Consider the following 16,524-nt stretch of genomic DNA (forward strand, 5'->3'; position numbering starts at 1 on the left):
TATTTGTATAAGCAGTCACTATCTGGATACAGTCATCAAGATTCCTCAGAAGGGGGACAACAAGTGATCTATAAAGCTGAAAATCCCTGCTTACTACTGTATAATGGGACACATTAACTTTGATAAACTATTCTTCTTCCCAAAAGCCTTAATATTATTTGGCGCTCTCCGATCTATGTGCCCATAAAACATTTTAAGTGTTACATTCCCTACTAAAAGCTTCCAACTCTGGCTCCGGCAGACAAACTAAACCGGTCCAACGATTTGGGAGGCCAGACACTACCAGGCTTCAATTTATTCTACTTGGACTCGCAGACATCTCATATTATCCATTGGCGCACTGTTTCCTAGGTTTACGCACCTTATGGTCAACGACAGCACTACCAGTCCCCTAGACCCTCTTCCTATGATTAATTGCGGGTCTAAAGGTCAACTAGACCTACAGTCTTTCAACCTGACGTTAAGTCAGTGTGTCAAGCGAAGGAACATGGATACTCTATGTCCAAACTAAGTATAATGGGGCTTAATAGTCACACTCCATTTTAACAGAATGCATCTTTGCCTATGATTTCTATGGTGCCACATCCTGACCTTCGGTCTAAACCTGCTAACACCTTGCTGAATTCTATGCTTTTTCGATAACTACAGTTTAGACATGCTGTCACCAGGCAATTTTGCTCCATAATGCCTGTGCTTGCAGATAATCATTCAGCTGACGCTATGGTTACAGCTTCTCCCACACAAAAGTGATTCTAGCATTCTTTGCAGCCTTCCAGGACCCAACAACACAACCCAAGCCTTATAATTGAAAGATTGTGTGCAGGCTAATTTGGATCCTATTAATGAGACCTTGGAAGAGGTTCTAACTAGCCACCAATTTAGTCTCCCTGAAACTTACTGATAATCTCGCCCATCTATTTATGTTTCATTATGCCAATTTGATGCCAGTTTGGTTAGCAGGATATAAACCATCTTATAACCCATTACATCCTAAGTGTCACGGGGCCCGACTCTTTTTCCACTTGCTATGGTCATGACCACAAATACAGGCTTAATGGAAGCAAATAATAAACTTTATGCATGAGATTATGGGTTGCCTGGAAAAACTAGACCCCCGGCTTAGGTTCTCCTTTGGCATTAAATGTTCATCTGCACATATTTTTTTTAATGAATTCAATTTCACAGAGTTTAACAAAAATAGAAGAAGACACAACAAACCAATACAGGTCACCAAACAAACCCATTAACAATAGACAGACGAACAAACAAGCTGAACTCCTTCCAAAACGCCATCAAAAATAACAACAGGGTTAAAGGCAATACATAGCTTTTCCTGTCATCACATAAAACATGGCAGTAAAATCAACTCATATGTACAGTTCAATAAGATAGTCTGAAGGACCAGTCACCAAGTCCCACAACAGCAGAGGACAAGTCCCTTAAAAGCCACAAAACAAAGTCGCAGTGGAACTCAATCCCAAAATACGAGGGCCAAGTAGTTGAAACCGATCTATGACCAAGGAGGTTGCCCAAAAACATTTCTTAAAATTTGGGGTATGCAACAGGTGCAATCTTCTATTTGCTATCCAATAGACGCAGCTTCGACTTGCTTCTGAACAGTGCGTTATATGTACTGATAGTATCATCAGTGTTCATGCAACAGAACCAGACACGCAACTCAAATGTTTCAAACCAGTCCAGATACAATATCGGGTAGCCTTTGGCCATCAGAAACTAACACGTCACTACTCAGCCAAACATACCCGGGAATCTAATATACAGCTTTCATTACTGACCTTGGCACACCAGACCTAGTATCATGCTCTATTTCTCAGTAATTTTGTAAGTTATTCACAACGCTTTACAAGTGCCTCATCATCTAGTCCTAGTTCGGACTCTAACTTTGCACTACAAGTGCACTTGGAAGTGCAGTCGCTGTAGCTCTGAGGGGGTCATGCAAGAAAAATAAAAAACAGCATTTAGCTTGCACATGATTGGATGATAAAATCAGCAGCTTCCCCTCGTTTCAGATCTTCCCCTCAGATCTACAGCAACTGCACTTCCAAGTGCACTTGTAGTGCATAGTGGATTTGCCTTTAATAAATAACCCCCTTCCAATATAATCCTTAAGTATGAAAACCTTTGAATTCTGTCATTAAACTCTGCAACATATGCCACCACTTGACATCTCCAATAGCAGTTGCTGCTTCTTATTGCAAGATACATATCCAATTAACAGATCTCAATGTATGAGTTTCAAGCTCAAACTTCTCTAACATTTCTCAAACCTGTCCACCCATAACCCATAGCGTGAACCATTCTCCACTATTTTCCAATGACAGCATTCCTTGGGCACAGTTGGATGACCCCATTGAGGTGACATGTCAAGTCTCGGCTCTTCTAGAAAAGTTTAAAACACTCCTTCAAAAATAACGTAATGTAACTACTGAGAAGTTTATCGTCACACTAACATGCTAAGAGACCTGGGGAAACGGAATCTATGACAGAGATTGCATCATCTATTTTATGCTCTGTCATTGACAGTCATGAACAAAACATTGACATGGTCATGCATCGACCTCTCAACCGCCATTTCCAAACTAGAGGACCTGGAAAACTACAGCATGCAAGTACAGAATCCATGGCTTTCAGAAGTCATTGAAGACCTCAACTCACTGCTATACCACAGGAACACTCTCCGGTGTAAAGTTTAGAATTAGACTATATTCAAAGAAGCCCTAGGCCAGTGATGGCAAACCTTGGCACCCCAGATGTTTTGGAACTACATTTCCCATGATGCTCCTGCACTCTGCAGTGTAGTTGAGCATCATGGGAAATGTAGTTCCAAAACATCTGGGGTGCCAAGGTTCGCCATCACTGCCCTAGGCCCTAAGCCTGTGGAAGGTCCTCCACATGACATAATAGTGAAACCTGCTTTAATAGATCTAGGAGGCCATAATGCAAGCGACCAGGCCCAAGAGAGATTTCATCTTCCAATCTCACAAATGCCATATTTTCACTGACCAGGCCCTGCAGAATTTGCAGAGGCGAAAATAAATCCTACATACAAGTCCAAAAGAACCACAGAATTATGTACCAATGGGGTTTTCCCCTTAAGATATCTTTCTTGTACAACAGCCAACCATAGTTGTTCTCTTCAAAGGAAGCCCAGGAGGTCCTTGAATGCCTGAAACTTGCCACACTGATGAATACTAAATTTCCAAAACTCCCAGTGTACTTTATGCAAATCGCTACATCTAACTCCCTTCTCAGAATCTCTACCCTGGAGACAACATCCTGCTGTAAACATAACATGCTCTAATCCATGACCCAATATCCCAGAAGGAAATTTACCTCTCTAACCGAACTGTCCCATTGCCTAACCTGTTCTTCAAGATCTTGTTTTGCTGTTGGACACTACTAAATTTTTTTTCTTAACTTTTGAGTTAAAATCTTCTTACACCAATTAGAATGCTTTAGCAATGGTTCTACCTTACACTTCCACCTCTATATCCCCTCCCTTCTTCCTCCTGATTTCCCCCCCCCCCCCCTTACTTCCTCTGAACCACTGCCTTAATACCCATTTAGGAGACCGACAATCCTTTTAAGCCAAAATGGCGAAATATTTCCGATTTCCTCTTCAGATATGACTAATTATACAGTTTGTATTCATAGAGGTGCTTGGCAATATTTAAATCACTATAGATACCTTTTACTCCCTTGCCTCTGGTCCTCATGGGATAGTGATAGTCTGCTTTTGTTTACAATATATACCCGTTTCACATGTTGTTTAAACATACCTGCTAGCTTTATTACAGAAAATACGGCATACTTGCTATTATCATCATCATCTCCTTCCTCCCCTTTCTTTCCTCCCTGCCAAACCTTACCCCCTCATTCCCTTCTCCTCTCAGGCCTGCATGCAAATCATCTGGATGGTCCAGGCTACCCCAACACTATGGTTGTGCCTTAATGCACCACCGCTATTTGCCTAGGCAATTTTTTTTGGTTGCTCTTTAAAGGATTATGCTCTTCTTTTTACATTTCCTCTTCTGTTTTTTTCCTGCCACCTCTTTTCTTCATTTGATCTCTACACAAGGAAGACCCATGACCTTTTAGTGCAGTCTCCTTTCTTTCATCCCCAAGATTTCTTCATCAAAAGTCACCATTATTTCACACAATGTATAGGATTTTAACTCAAACATCATCTGCCTGCAAGAAACAAGACTATCTACCTCCTCCAAACCCAATACCTTCACAAGAATTACCCACAAATGTTCTGCACCACAGAGGCCTTCTGATCGGGTTTCATATTTAAGCACCTTCACCTGCTCTCTTGAAATAGTTGAAACAGCTGAATGTTGCTCATTCTTAAAAAGGGCCAATTTTTGACACAGAAGTGATAATGGTCAACTATTGCACTCTTAACAAGCACCAAACTCAGTAATTTAATTTGTTATGTGCTTTTTCCTGTCATAAAAAAAAGGAACACACTAATGTGAGACACGACAATGCTTACAGTTAGAAAACGAAGCAGATCTTCCTCTGTTTTAACAACCCCCTAACAATACTGCGTCAAGTGACCAAACAAATCTGCTACATGACCTCCTGAAGGAACACAACTTTGTGGACGCTTAGCGGGAACTGAACCCTAAAGTCAGAGATTGCACATACTACTTGTCACCACATAACAGCTTCACACGTATTGATCAACATTTTGTGCCCCGATGTTTGTTAGATATCATTAACCTGAAATTCTATCTGCCCTATCGTTAGATTATTCACCACTATCAACTGATTGCAGAACCTTGAGCTCTGGCCAAAAGCATTTCCCCTGATGCTTAAATGGTGCATCACCTCAATCCAAACCTCCCTCTCTGCATACTTCAATGAGAATACAGACTCCACCTTCTCCCCAACAATTCTTTGGGAAGTCCTTAAGGCTACAATTAGGGGAGCCCTCATCAAACTTTCAGCATGCAAAAGGAAAGAGGTTCTAAGATTTCCACACCGTCTTTCCCATCATGCATGTGATTCATGACATGATTCAAATCCCTACAGAAATTTTATACCTGCGGTGACAAACCAGGCTCTAAGTTATCTAACTTACCGTACTCAATGCACATGTGGGAGACACAAAACCTATTAATATACGTTTACCTAATAATACAGTTACTGCCAATCCATCGACATTCCACAATCCACCAACCCTCGACTTCCTTCCATCAGGACTTAGCAGACACTTTAATTCAAAGCATCACACTCCTCACCCTCTCCCAAGCCATGGAAGATAACATGGAAGCAGAAATTACTACAGTGGAGGTCCTCAGGGAGATCAAAGTTTTTAATCTGAAAAACTCCAGGCACTGATCACTTCTTGGCTTTATACTACAAAAAGTTCCCTGAAATTCTTGCTCCAAATCTAACCAACCTCCTTAACCACCTGCATACTCACTCAGACCTACACCTTTCTTCCCTATCGGCCCACATAGTTATGTTCCCAAAACCGGATAAAAACCCTCTAGATCCACAGAACTTCAGGCCAATTATGCTTCTAAACATGTACATAAAACATTTTTACCAAAATTCTTGTGAAGAAGCTCAATACATTCCTAAACACGATAATCCAGAAGGACCACATGGGCTTTGGCCCACACAATCATTTGATAACATATGTAAAGTCATCAACCTAATGCACAAGAAACAAATACATGGCATGATACTCGGACTGTATATACACAAGGCATTCAAATGACTCTTTGTCCTGGGAACACAGTACAGCCATTCCCGAGTTACAAACATCTGACTAACAAACAACTCTTACCTACAAACTGAAGGAAACAACAGGAAGCGAGAGAAAATCTCCCCCTAGGAAGGGAAATTCACTCCTGTAAGAGTTATCATGGGAAAAAAATGTCTCAACTGAAGCTTTATCACCAATCTTTGTTTCTACAACAACCCAAAATTTTCAAAATCCAATCGTCATAGGGACAGGACGTAAAGTGAAATCTTCTGAATGGGGGCACAGACAGCAAAACAAACATTACAGGGGTGTTAACCCTTCCTTATGCTATCCAAAAAACATAAAAATTATTTTTCTGGCTGGAGCTCCACTTAAAATCGGACCTGTTCCGACTTACAAGCAAATTCTTGTTTGTAACCCGGGGACTGCCTGTATAAACATTATGCTCTGAATACATACATTATGCCCTGAGCCGGTCCAGGCTCTAAAGAGATTCTGACCATCCACCCATAAGTTCTCTACTGTACCCTCCAGCACTCACTGGAGCGATTGGCTGTCGAGGCTCTCAGCGGGCCGCTAAGAGCTTACCTCTATGAGCGCTTTAATGTGGTACACACTGAATATTTGAGATACCAACATATATTTCAGCAAACAAATAATCGCCACATTTAGCTCTGCTACTTCTTTCAGGCAACCTGCTATTTTCCCTTGTGGCAAGACTCGCCTAATGCCTTCCATCGGTGGCCCTTTCACAAATTTCACAACATTTAGTCCTTTATCAATGGCTGCAATATTTACACATGGGCAGACAGAGGAAATGATCAAACCCGCTCTTTTTGCAACAAAACACTGGCTAACTTCAACACTTACTAGTAAAGTAAATCATACACCTCTCTGTCCCCAGCAGATAGCCACTATCTATTCAAAATTAAACAATCTAGGTAACCACATGAGCCACACTTACGTTTCCAAGTGGGGGGAAGCTCTCACGTGCACTAAAGCCAGAAAGATTGGCTAAAAATCTGGTCCACCATTGCTACTTGCTGTATAAATATAGCCATAGCTGAATCTGCAATCAAAACTGTTATGGGATAGAACAACATCCGATCTAGATTAGCACATCTCCACCCATCTCTTTCCAACATATGCTTTCATGGCTGTACTGTCTCAGGATATGTCTTACACTTCTGGTGGACCTGTCCCATGCTTGCAAATCTTTGGACTAAAGTCCTTAAACTTTTGCAAATCCTCTTCAACTGTCCTTTTCCAAGAGACTCTTGATTCACAATACTTCACCTTAAACCCCAGGCCTCATCAAATCTCAATTCAAACGGACAATATAGGTTTTACTAGCAGCAAAGCAAACCATAGCAAACACATTTGGAAAAACAATTTGCGTTAACACATGAGTATTCCTCTGGACACTCATTAGAAGGTATTTGTGGTATGGACTCCTTAGATTCCAAAAGCTCACCCTTCAATGCTTATAGCAAGTTATTCTGTCCTGTAGAAGCAGAACCCTAAGGTTCTTTGTTGGGCAACCTTGATGTCCCCTTCCCCCAATCCCCCCAACCCATGACACTGCTCCTGATCTCTACCTTCCAATGTTTTTTTGCCTTTTCTTTTCCACCAACATAACTAATTTACCAATACATTTTTCCTCTTGTAAACTCTTCTATATTTTCTTACCAATGGGGCTCTTCAGCTCTTTTCTTTTTCTCCTTCTTGAAGCAGACCATGCGTCCAAATTGGATCAATATCTTCTCCTGACTTTCACATAGCTGAATGCACCAATACATCCAATATTTTGCTCACATACCATCAATCTAACTTGCTGTATATCTGCAAGCTTCTACAATGTGCCATTATAGTCCTGTGTTACAGGTTATCATGACTTTTGCAGTAATTTGTGTACTGTTCATACATGTATTCTCCTTCATAGAAATGACTGACACTCTCTCATAAAAATTTATTGAAAGTAAAAAAAAAAAAAAAATAAAAAAAAAAACACGCTAACTGGGAAATTTAAACCTCTGACAACCGAGCCCATCTTGATGAATTCACAAACCTTCATCTTCCTCATCTACAGAAGGTGATGGACGAATTCTCTTCTGTTCTCCCCCAAGTGCAGCTTCAGGAGGTTCTTTCCTCTTTACCTTTATAAGTTAAACAAATAGATGACTTACTGCTTTTTACAGATCCTTAGGGACATCAGAGCTAAGCGTATAAAAGTGTGTATATTTTAAGGAATAAAAAAAGAATTAATGTAAAAACGACTGTAGTGTTAATTCAAGTTATTAAGTTTTAATTCTAATACAGCATTGATGTAGAACTTGCCTGATCCAGACTCAGCCATTAAATGTAAAGGACAGGACACTAACAGGTCACGCATTTAATTGTACTTCATATCTGGTAAAGCTATTATTTTTTCAGAACATTCGAAATGTTCTTTCAGTATGTTCAATGCTTCAATTTCACTTCAACAAGATGTTAATATCACCAAAGACCAATTCATATTTTAAATCATCAGTCTCTAAAAACATTCTCAATGAAATGCAATAAAAGAGGTATAATACTTGTCCGACAGCCTGCGCCTACTACCTTCCCTTCATTTCTTTTCAGTGCTGCAGCCTCCTTAAGACTCAAAGCATTCAACATTTGCAGGGGTGTTGATAAATGCGTCCTCTGCCACCAGGGACATAGATAAGGGGAGGGTAGATAAGGGGAGGGTATCTGAACCCCCCCCCCACCCCCAGCAGTTCCGTTTGTGGAAAAACAGCTTTGCTCCCGTCCGGTTCGTAATGGTCAATGGACGGGAACAAGGCAATCTTCTGTAAAAGCGTCAATCCAGCAGAGCCGCTTATGCTGTCTGTATCATGCTGTTGCTCCCCCTCCTCTCTCCAAGGTCATGACATTTGAAAACTCTTCGTTTGTCTACATTTTGGGCTGGCTTAGCCCAGTCAGGGCAGTGTGCTGACCCGATGCACACTGTGTGGAGAGATAAAGGTGCCTGACGCCTCTTCCACAAATTCAAAAACATAATTAGGGGGAGCAGGAGGAGAAGAGGATCCATTCCTGCCCTCAGTGCCATGGACTGCATCAGAAAATTTTGCCCCAAAGGTTTATTTGTGTCTGAGGCTGTCAGTTGTGGTACAGTAACTAGGTATATTTTGTGGGTACAAGGACCATTATATGTATGCAGTGTATAAAGAAACTAGGTACAGGTTCTCTAATCCCCCTTCAGCCCTTCTGGCCATGTGTACTGTGCACACCACAAAAAAACATATTTTTTTCGATCCTAGAGTGCCCCAGGTCTTTTATAATCCTAGCCATACACATTTTGTCACTCTGTTTTGAGGGGTTTGGCAACCCTGCTCAGAGTGTGTGCAGGCAGCTTTTCAACTGCTGCTAAGAATCTAAAGATTATTGCTGGTGACTGCCCCTGGATGTAGTCTTATTCTCCCTAAATCTGGGTTCACACTAGGGTAAATGATTTTGAACAGGCTGTCAGTGCGCTGAACAAAGTGAAAAAAAAGTGAACAGATTCCTCCATCCACACAAATTAGGTGGAGGAACATTATATTCTGACAGCTGGACCCTGTGCTGTCATAACATACTGATCAGTGGATGTGGCTGCTGATCGACAGAAGTTTTCCTTCTTGTCCATTCAACAGGGACCAGCTGATTTTTGATCCACCAATGGCCTTTCCCATAAGGAAATGGTTCCGGACGGCTGCACTTCCAAAAATCCTTTTATTGAAGCTTCCTATAAGTGGTGGTAACAGATGGAGCAGGGGAAAAAAGGGTAGATGCGTTTTGCGGCAAATGTTAGCGCTTAGTCATTACCAATGGCCTTTCCTGCTCAATAGACATTGATCCATCTATCAACTTTTATCTAATATTGGAAAATTTCATAAGCGCTAATCAGTGTATTTTGAGAGCGGAGTCATCTCACTGTTAAGCTGGCCATCCATGATCCTTGATGAGTCAATTTTTTTCATTAAACCAGCAAGTTGAATGATAAAAGTTGATCCGATTCCCCCACGTACACATTCAATGTGGATGAGGGGAATCCTCCCCTTTGTGGTATTGTATTCTGACAGCAGGAAGACGTCCCTGCCATCAGAATACACTAATTAGAACTGCCTGCTATAGTCTGCAGTGTTTGTCAAGTGGGGAAAATCTAAAAGGGAAGCAGATTAACATGAGAGTGCCCATACATGGCTAGAAATTAATGTAATATATGTTATGTGTTCTATATGTTAAGATGTGGTATTAAAGTGTTATTTGTTTTTTTTTCACTGTTTTAATGAAGTTAATCTTCATAGTAGTATCAGACAAAGTGTTCGCTCTCTATCTTTATTCTGTTTAGGTTTATGCATCTGTGAGGTGCCATTAATGTTACCTCCTAACTGCCTGTTTTAACCTGTAAATACTTGCACCACAACCGTATGGTGAATGGGTCACAGTTTATGGAAGCTCCTGCCTGCTGAGTGCAACAGCCTGTATAACTTTTGCCTCCCATCTGCTGCGTTTACAGCTCAAAGCAGAGTTCCACTCAAAAGTGGAAATTGCACTCATCAGTCTCCCCCCTCCCGTGCCGCATTTGGCACCTTCCAGGGGGAAGAACGGGTACCTGTTTTTGACAGGTACCATTCCCCACTTCCGGTAGACGGGCCGCAGCGCTGTGTCTCGGAAGTTTGGCCCCCCTCCGCCTTCTTCCACCGCCGGACCAATTAAAAAAGTGCGGTGTTCTTCACGCATGCGCAGTAGGGGTTTCCCTTAGCAGTAATGGCGGCAGCTGCACCCTACAGGCGATCTGAAGATCGGCTGGGGTTCTGACATCGTGGGCTCCCTGGACAGGGAAGTGTCCTAATATTAAGAGTCAGCAGCTGATATACGTGTAGCTGTTGACTTTAAAATTTTCATGGGGGGGGCTTGACCTCCTCTTTAAAGCAATTGCGAGGGGTAGAAAATGCAGCTCAGCTGTGAGATGAACCTTCCAGAAAAACATCTACAGCTCGCCACATGCAGAACACAAGCATTTGACATTCCAGGAAGTGTCTTATGCTGAGGAGTTTTACAGTGGCTGCAGCATTGGAATGGAGGGGAGAGCTGTGGGCTAAAGAAGTACAATTAGGACTATGTACTTTATTGACTATGTATTACATTATAATAAGCTATACACTCAAAAAGGACCATTAGACACAATATATAAATTTAAATATTTACCTTAAATGAAGGGAGTCGGATTGCACCACGCAGACCAAAGCCAAGACCTCCTATTCCATCAAATCCCAGACCTTCTCCCTTGTTCCAGCTTTCTAGCAGACTTGATGTTATTTGGACAGTTGCCTTTGGTTTTTCTTCATCTTTGTTATCCCCAGATTTTACAGGGGTCAGCGACTGCTATCAGTGATGACATAACAGAAGATTAAATAAGCAATGGTCGACTCTATGAAATAATTCTCATAGATACACATACTTATACTTAGGTTTAAAATACATGTACAGAAAAACAGCATTAGCCGTGTGCAGTGTTGGCTTTCTGGTAATATTGGGCACATGGGGTTTTCAAAAATGCCTGAGCCTCTCTCTACTTGCCAGTAAAGTTCAATACAGGACATAAGCACTTAGTCCTAGCTATAGGTTATATGCAGCTACTTTCAGGCAATTGGATACTGGTATAAAAAAGCTGCATGGATATGCCTTATATACCCCCCCCCCCTAATTTCCAGCTAGCCTTATCTTTGTAGACAGAGAGTGTCTAATATCCTATTTTTCTGGTCATATAGTAAAGGAATGTATAACGCCAACTACTGCAAAGCACATTTGATTATTTTAATCCAGGATAAAAAAAAAAAAAAAAAAGAAGAAGAACAGCATATCCCCCTTTGTGGGCGTAAATATAGTCATAGCATAGCCAGACATTTTCTTGATGTACTTCTAAGGAAGTAGAAAACAGTAACTCCCAACTAAGGCATCGGTAAGGGTAGCAATTTTAGAAACCATGTAACTCAGGTATTATTTGTATTTTCTGTCCATTTTCTATAATGGGTCTGGGTTGTGCGGGAATGGGATTGGGTTGGGATTTTTTTTGTTCTATATGGTTGTTTGTATATTTGTATGGCTGATATTTTTTTGTTTAAGCTTTGATAAGATCTCAGCAGAAGTCGCCCCATCCTGCTTTGATTCCTCAGAAATTGGGAGGGGGTGAACCATAATCTTATACATATATTCATCAGTAACACTTCTTTAAATTTCTGTAAATTACAATGTCAATAAAATCAGACATGGTGGCAGAAAACTACTCTCTACATAGGCAGGAAAAGGAGTGTGCAGCCAAGGGGCCAGCAGAGTTACAAGGGATGGCAGGGAATCATACTGGGACAGGTGTCAGAATAGAGGGCACTGGGGCTCTTTGGAGAGAGACTGTCACCCCCACTAGAGTCACGCATGTTTCGGAACGCCAGCTTCGTGGGACCAGTTAAGACACAAATCCTATGTAACTCACCACGGTACAACGATGGGGACCAGCTCCATTGTGGCTTTGCCATCCAACTCAATACGATGAGTCAATGTGAGCGCCCACACAGGATCCAGTAGTCAAAGTGACTTTACAAGCAGGCCTGCATCTTCTTCCAGGAGGGTCTGGGTATTCCCCCCCCCCCCCCCCAACCCAACCTAACCCAACCCAACCCAGCATAGTCAACTGATCCAGAGAGCTGCTGCAGGAAAACCATAATGACTATGTTACAGCTAGGAAGCTGATAAAGAACCTTGAAAATAAAAAAACTCACATAAAGGATGTAACGTTCTCTTAATAGACAAAACACTGTGTATTGTACATCCATCACCTGCTAACCTGGAAAACTACGAAAAAACTTAGACTTGCTGGAAGTGAGAGAGGTTATAGAACATTGTGTCCTGTATTGTACAATTAACACTGAGTATAACCGTGGATATTTTCAGCACCCTTTTGAATACAATATTTTATATATATATATATATATATATATATATATATATATATATATATATATATATATATATATATATATATATATATATATATATATATATATATATACACATACATATACACACACACACACACACACACACACACACACACCGCAAATACTAACCTTTGCTTGACACTCCTTTTTATCCCACCACTCATCAAATGCCCGGAACGCCACCACTTCAACCATTTTTCGGTTCAAATCTCTTTTCATGATGGCTTTAAGTTCTTTAACAATGACTTGCAGCACTCCATCCACAGTGGCCTTGTGTGGATCCTCCTTTTTGTGTTCATAGCCTGGTGGTGGCACAGAAGGGTCGAACTTTGGGTAAGGTGGCCAAGGCTGACCTCGTGAAAGGTAAGAGGACATGGCAAAAGGGCGATATGAATGCTGGTTACTAAACTGCATGGAATTCCCCATGAAGTGGTGGTAAGGGTAAAGGTTTTGTCCTTGCATCATGCGGCTGAGCATCTGAGTCTGCATTTGAAAGGACATAGGCATTCCTCCCCACTGATTACCTAGGGCACTCATCATGTCACCTTGCATCATGGGGAACATGCCTTGATGGTATGGTGGTGGAGGGTGCAACATATGTGGTGGGGGTACTCCAGGTGGAGCAGGTAATGGTGGAGGGGGTACTGTAACTGAAGGATGAGTTGGTGGAGGAGGTGGGGGGAGAGGTGGTGGCATGGAGAATCCAGGTTGCGGTGGAGGAGGAGGTGGTGGTGGTGGTAGTGGAGGAAAACCAGGAGGTAGGATAGAAATAACCGATGTCATAACACCAGAACTAGTGACAGCTGAATTCACAACAATGGAATTGGCACATTCTTCACTAGTGATAGGAGAGGTGTTCATTTCATCATCTGAAATCTCCATGTCCTCTCCTGAAGACGGATGACCCTGTACAAACAAACAGAGAGATCACTATTAGTGAACATTGCCTTTTAGAAATCTAATAAAATGTATATAAACAAAAAGAGAGATCTGTTAATAACAAAATGAATACTTCTGTAAATTTTTGTACAATTAAAAGAAAAAAAATAATCTTTAGCCATTGTGGATATTTTTTTCTTTTTTATTGAAATAGCAAGTTCCATGCCCTGGAAATCTTAGCATAATCCAATGCCTGGTGACATATACAGGGCCATTGAACAAAAGGTTGTTCTGTCTTGCATATGGATAGAATCTACAAAACAGTATATATTCTTAGTCATTAAAATATGGCATAAAAATTAAATAATAAACATGTGACCATGAAAACCTATTTCAGGGATATGTTACAATAACAATGATATCTACTTAAACTACACTGACGTATCCTTTAAGCTAACAACAATAATATATAATCTGTGTGACCTTTAGGATTGGGGCTTCAATTCTACTGAAACGTCTCCATTATAAGTGCATGTGTTGCAATGAAAACACAGAGCGCTGCTAACAGCAATATTGAAAAGATTTTGTACTTAAGAAAATTAAGATTGTTCCTACTATAAACATAGGAACACGCCAACACAACGTGCTGCAGCATTTCTTATGCCGCGTACACACGATCAGAATTCCGGCCAGAAAAAGACCGATGAGAGCTCTTCATCGGAAAATGCGTCCGTGTGTATGCTCCATCGGAATTTAGGTGTCCGAATTTCCGCAGCCAAAAATTGATAGCATATTCTCAATTTTCCCAACGGAAGAACTTTCTAGCGGTAATTCCGATTGTGTGTGTGCGCAATTCCGACACGCCAAAAATCACGCATGCTCAGATTCAACTACGAGACAGAAGCTATTGGCTACTGGCTATAGAACTTCCTTTTTCTAGTCCCGTCGTACGTCACCGCGTTATAAACAATCGAAATTTGATGTGACCGTGTGTAGGCAAGACAGCTTGAGCCAAATTCCGTTGGAATTCTGTCGGGAAAACCATCAGAGCTTTTTCCAACGAGAATTCCAATCGCGTGTACGCAGCATAAGGCTCAATTTGCATGAGAGTTTAGCCACGCTGTGGCTGGACACACATAAAGTAGGTACAGCTGCGACCTCTACAGATAATCATTGGCTGTGCAAACAGTCACTAACAGCTGCAGCCGCCAACAGCCTTTCATTGCACTGTAAACGCTTGGTAGCTGCAGCCATCTGCATAGGCAGTTGTCAATCCTAGCCGCATAAATCAGTAGCTTGGTCTTAGATGAGATTCCGCTCCCTCGCACATAAACCCCTTATGGAACACAGCAATATTTACCTTTCAGCTATTGGTCAATAATTTTAGCATTACTTATGAATCATGATAGTTAAAGTGGTCCTAAAAGGTTTAAAGCGGATTTCCACCCAAAAGTGGAAGCTCTGCTTATCGCCCCCCCCCCCTCTGGTGCCACATTTAGCACCTTTCGGGGGGGGGGGAGGGGGGGCAGATACCTTTTTTGACAGGTACCTGTCGCCACCACAAGATCACTCAGAAGTTTGGCCCCTCCTTACCCCGCCATTGAGAAAGCCCAGCTCGCTTCGTGTATGTGCAGTAGCGAACCGGCTGTGAAGGCGAAAGGCTTCACTTCTGGGTTCCCTCAGTATGAATGGAGGCACAGGAACCGAGAGCTGATGGAAACAACGGCTTGGGTGCCGACATCACTGGATTCCAGGACAGGTAAGTGTCCTAATATTAAAAGTCAGCAGCTACAGTACGTGTAGCTGCTGACTTAATTTTTTATTGGGGGGGGGGGGTGCAACTCCTCCCACTGCTGTCAATCACAAGGAGAGAGAGCTTAGGGGCTGAGCCGAAGCCCTGTGTGTGAATCTACATGCAAAACAGTAGCTCAGGAATAAGCCTGCCTAGGTGCTCCCATAGCTGCTTGCTCTGGGGGCACTCGACAGGGACCACGAGATAAGGAGGAATGGGACTGCTCAGTGCAAAACCATTGCAAGTATAATATGTTTGTTATTTTAATATAAAAAAAAATCCAAAGCTAATGCACATCATTTGTAGGGGGACAAACAAATCTTTCAAATACACATAGCATTTGTAGAGTGACAAACAAGTCTCTCTTTTGTCAATACTGCATTTTTTTATTTTTTTTATTTGCGATGCAACACAAGAGAAAAAGAAAAAGAATTGTTATTTTGTTTAGTTTGACCAGTGTTCGTTTTAAAAGAGCCATTATTACACAAAATATTGAATTACTTTTTTTTGGGAGCACCCAATTGCAGTTCCTTTGCAGGTGTACGATTTCCCTTAATCCTAAGGCCTCATGCACACGGACGTTTTTACAGCCACTTTTTTGAGCTTTTTTTGCAGCTTAAAAACGGCTGTCCATGTTAGTCTATGGCTTCATGCCCACCTAGGCGTTTTTGAGCTGCAAATGGCATAGGCGTTTTTAAGCTGTAAAAAAAAACCAGGACCAGTGCGTTCCGTGGCGTGGAGCTAGAGCTGTAAAAACGCGAATCGCAGGAAAACACCCAAAAACGCGCATAAACGCGCAAAAACGCGCAACATATTTTCTTTGTTTTCTGAGTGCTATAGCCAAGAGATGTGTTTCTTAAAAAACGCTACTTAACGCTAAAAAACGCGCAAAAACGCCAATGCAAAACGCGGTAAAAATCACGTTTTTAACAACGATTTTTCCAGGCATCGGAGCTAGCTTTGCAGTCAGTTTTTTAAAACGTCCGTGTGCATGAGCACTCAAGCACAGAAGTGAGCATGCCCCAAGATAAACATAGGGCTGCCATTGGTGCTTACCTGATTTAAAAATGCTAACTGACTGGTTGTTATGC

At 41.6% G+C, this 16,524-nt stretch overlaps 1 protein-coding gene across 3 annotated transcripts in view; it reads right to left on the bottom strand.

Moving 5' to 3' along the window:
* Window positions 1–16,524, bottom strand: part of SETD1B (SET domain containing 1B, histone lysine methyltransferase) — a 120,231-nt gene that overhangs the window by 43,491 nt on the left and 60,216 nt on the right. For 2 of the 3 annotated variants that reach the window (XM_077461967.1, XM_077461965.1), the window contains exons 7-9: window positions 12,892–13,668; window positions 10,976–11,152; window positions 7,812–7,899 (exon numbers count right to left, since the gene is read on the bottom strand). In XM_077461967.1, the coding sequence (XP_077318093.1) occupies window positions 7,812–7,899; window positions 10,976–11,152; window positions 12,892–13,668 (1,042 nt within the window). The remainder of the gene's footprint in view (window positions 1–7,811; window positions 7,900–10,975; window positions 11,153–12,891; window positions 13,669–16,524) is intronic. The other variant, XM_077461968.1, reaches the window with a different exon arrangement.

This window comes from Lithobates pipiens, unplaced genomic scaffold, assembly GCF_037356315.1.
Source record: "Lithobates pipiens isolate NorthernLeopardFrog02 unplaced genomic scaffold, aLitPip1_a1.2 Scaffold_3, whole genome shotgun sequence".
In the NCBI taxonomy this organism is placed as follows: domain Eukaryota; kingdom Metazoa; phylum Chordata; class Amphibia; order Anura; family Ranidae; genus Lithobates; species Lithobates pipiens.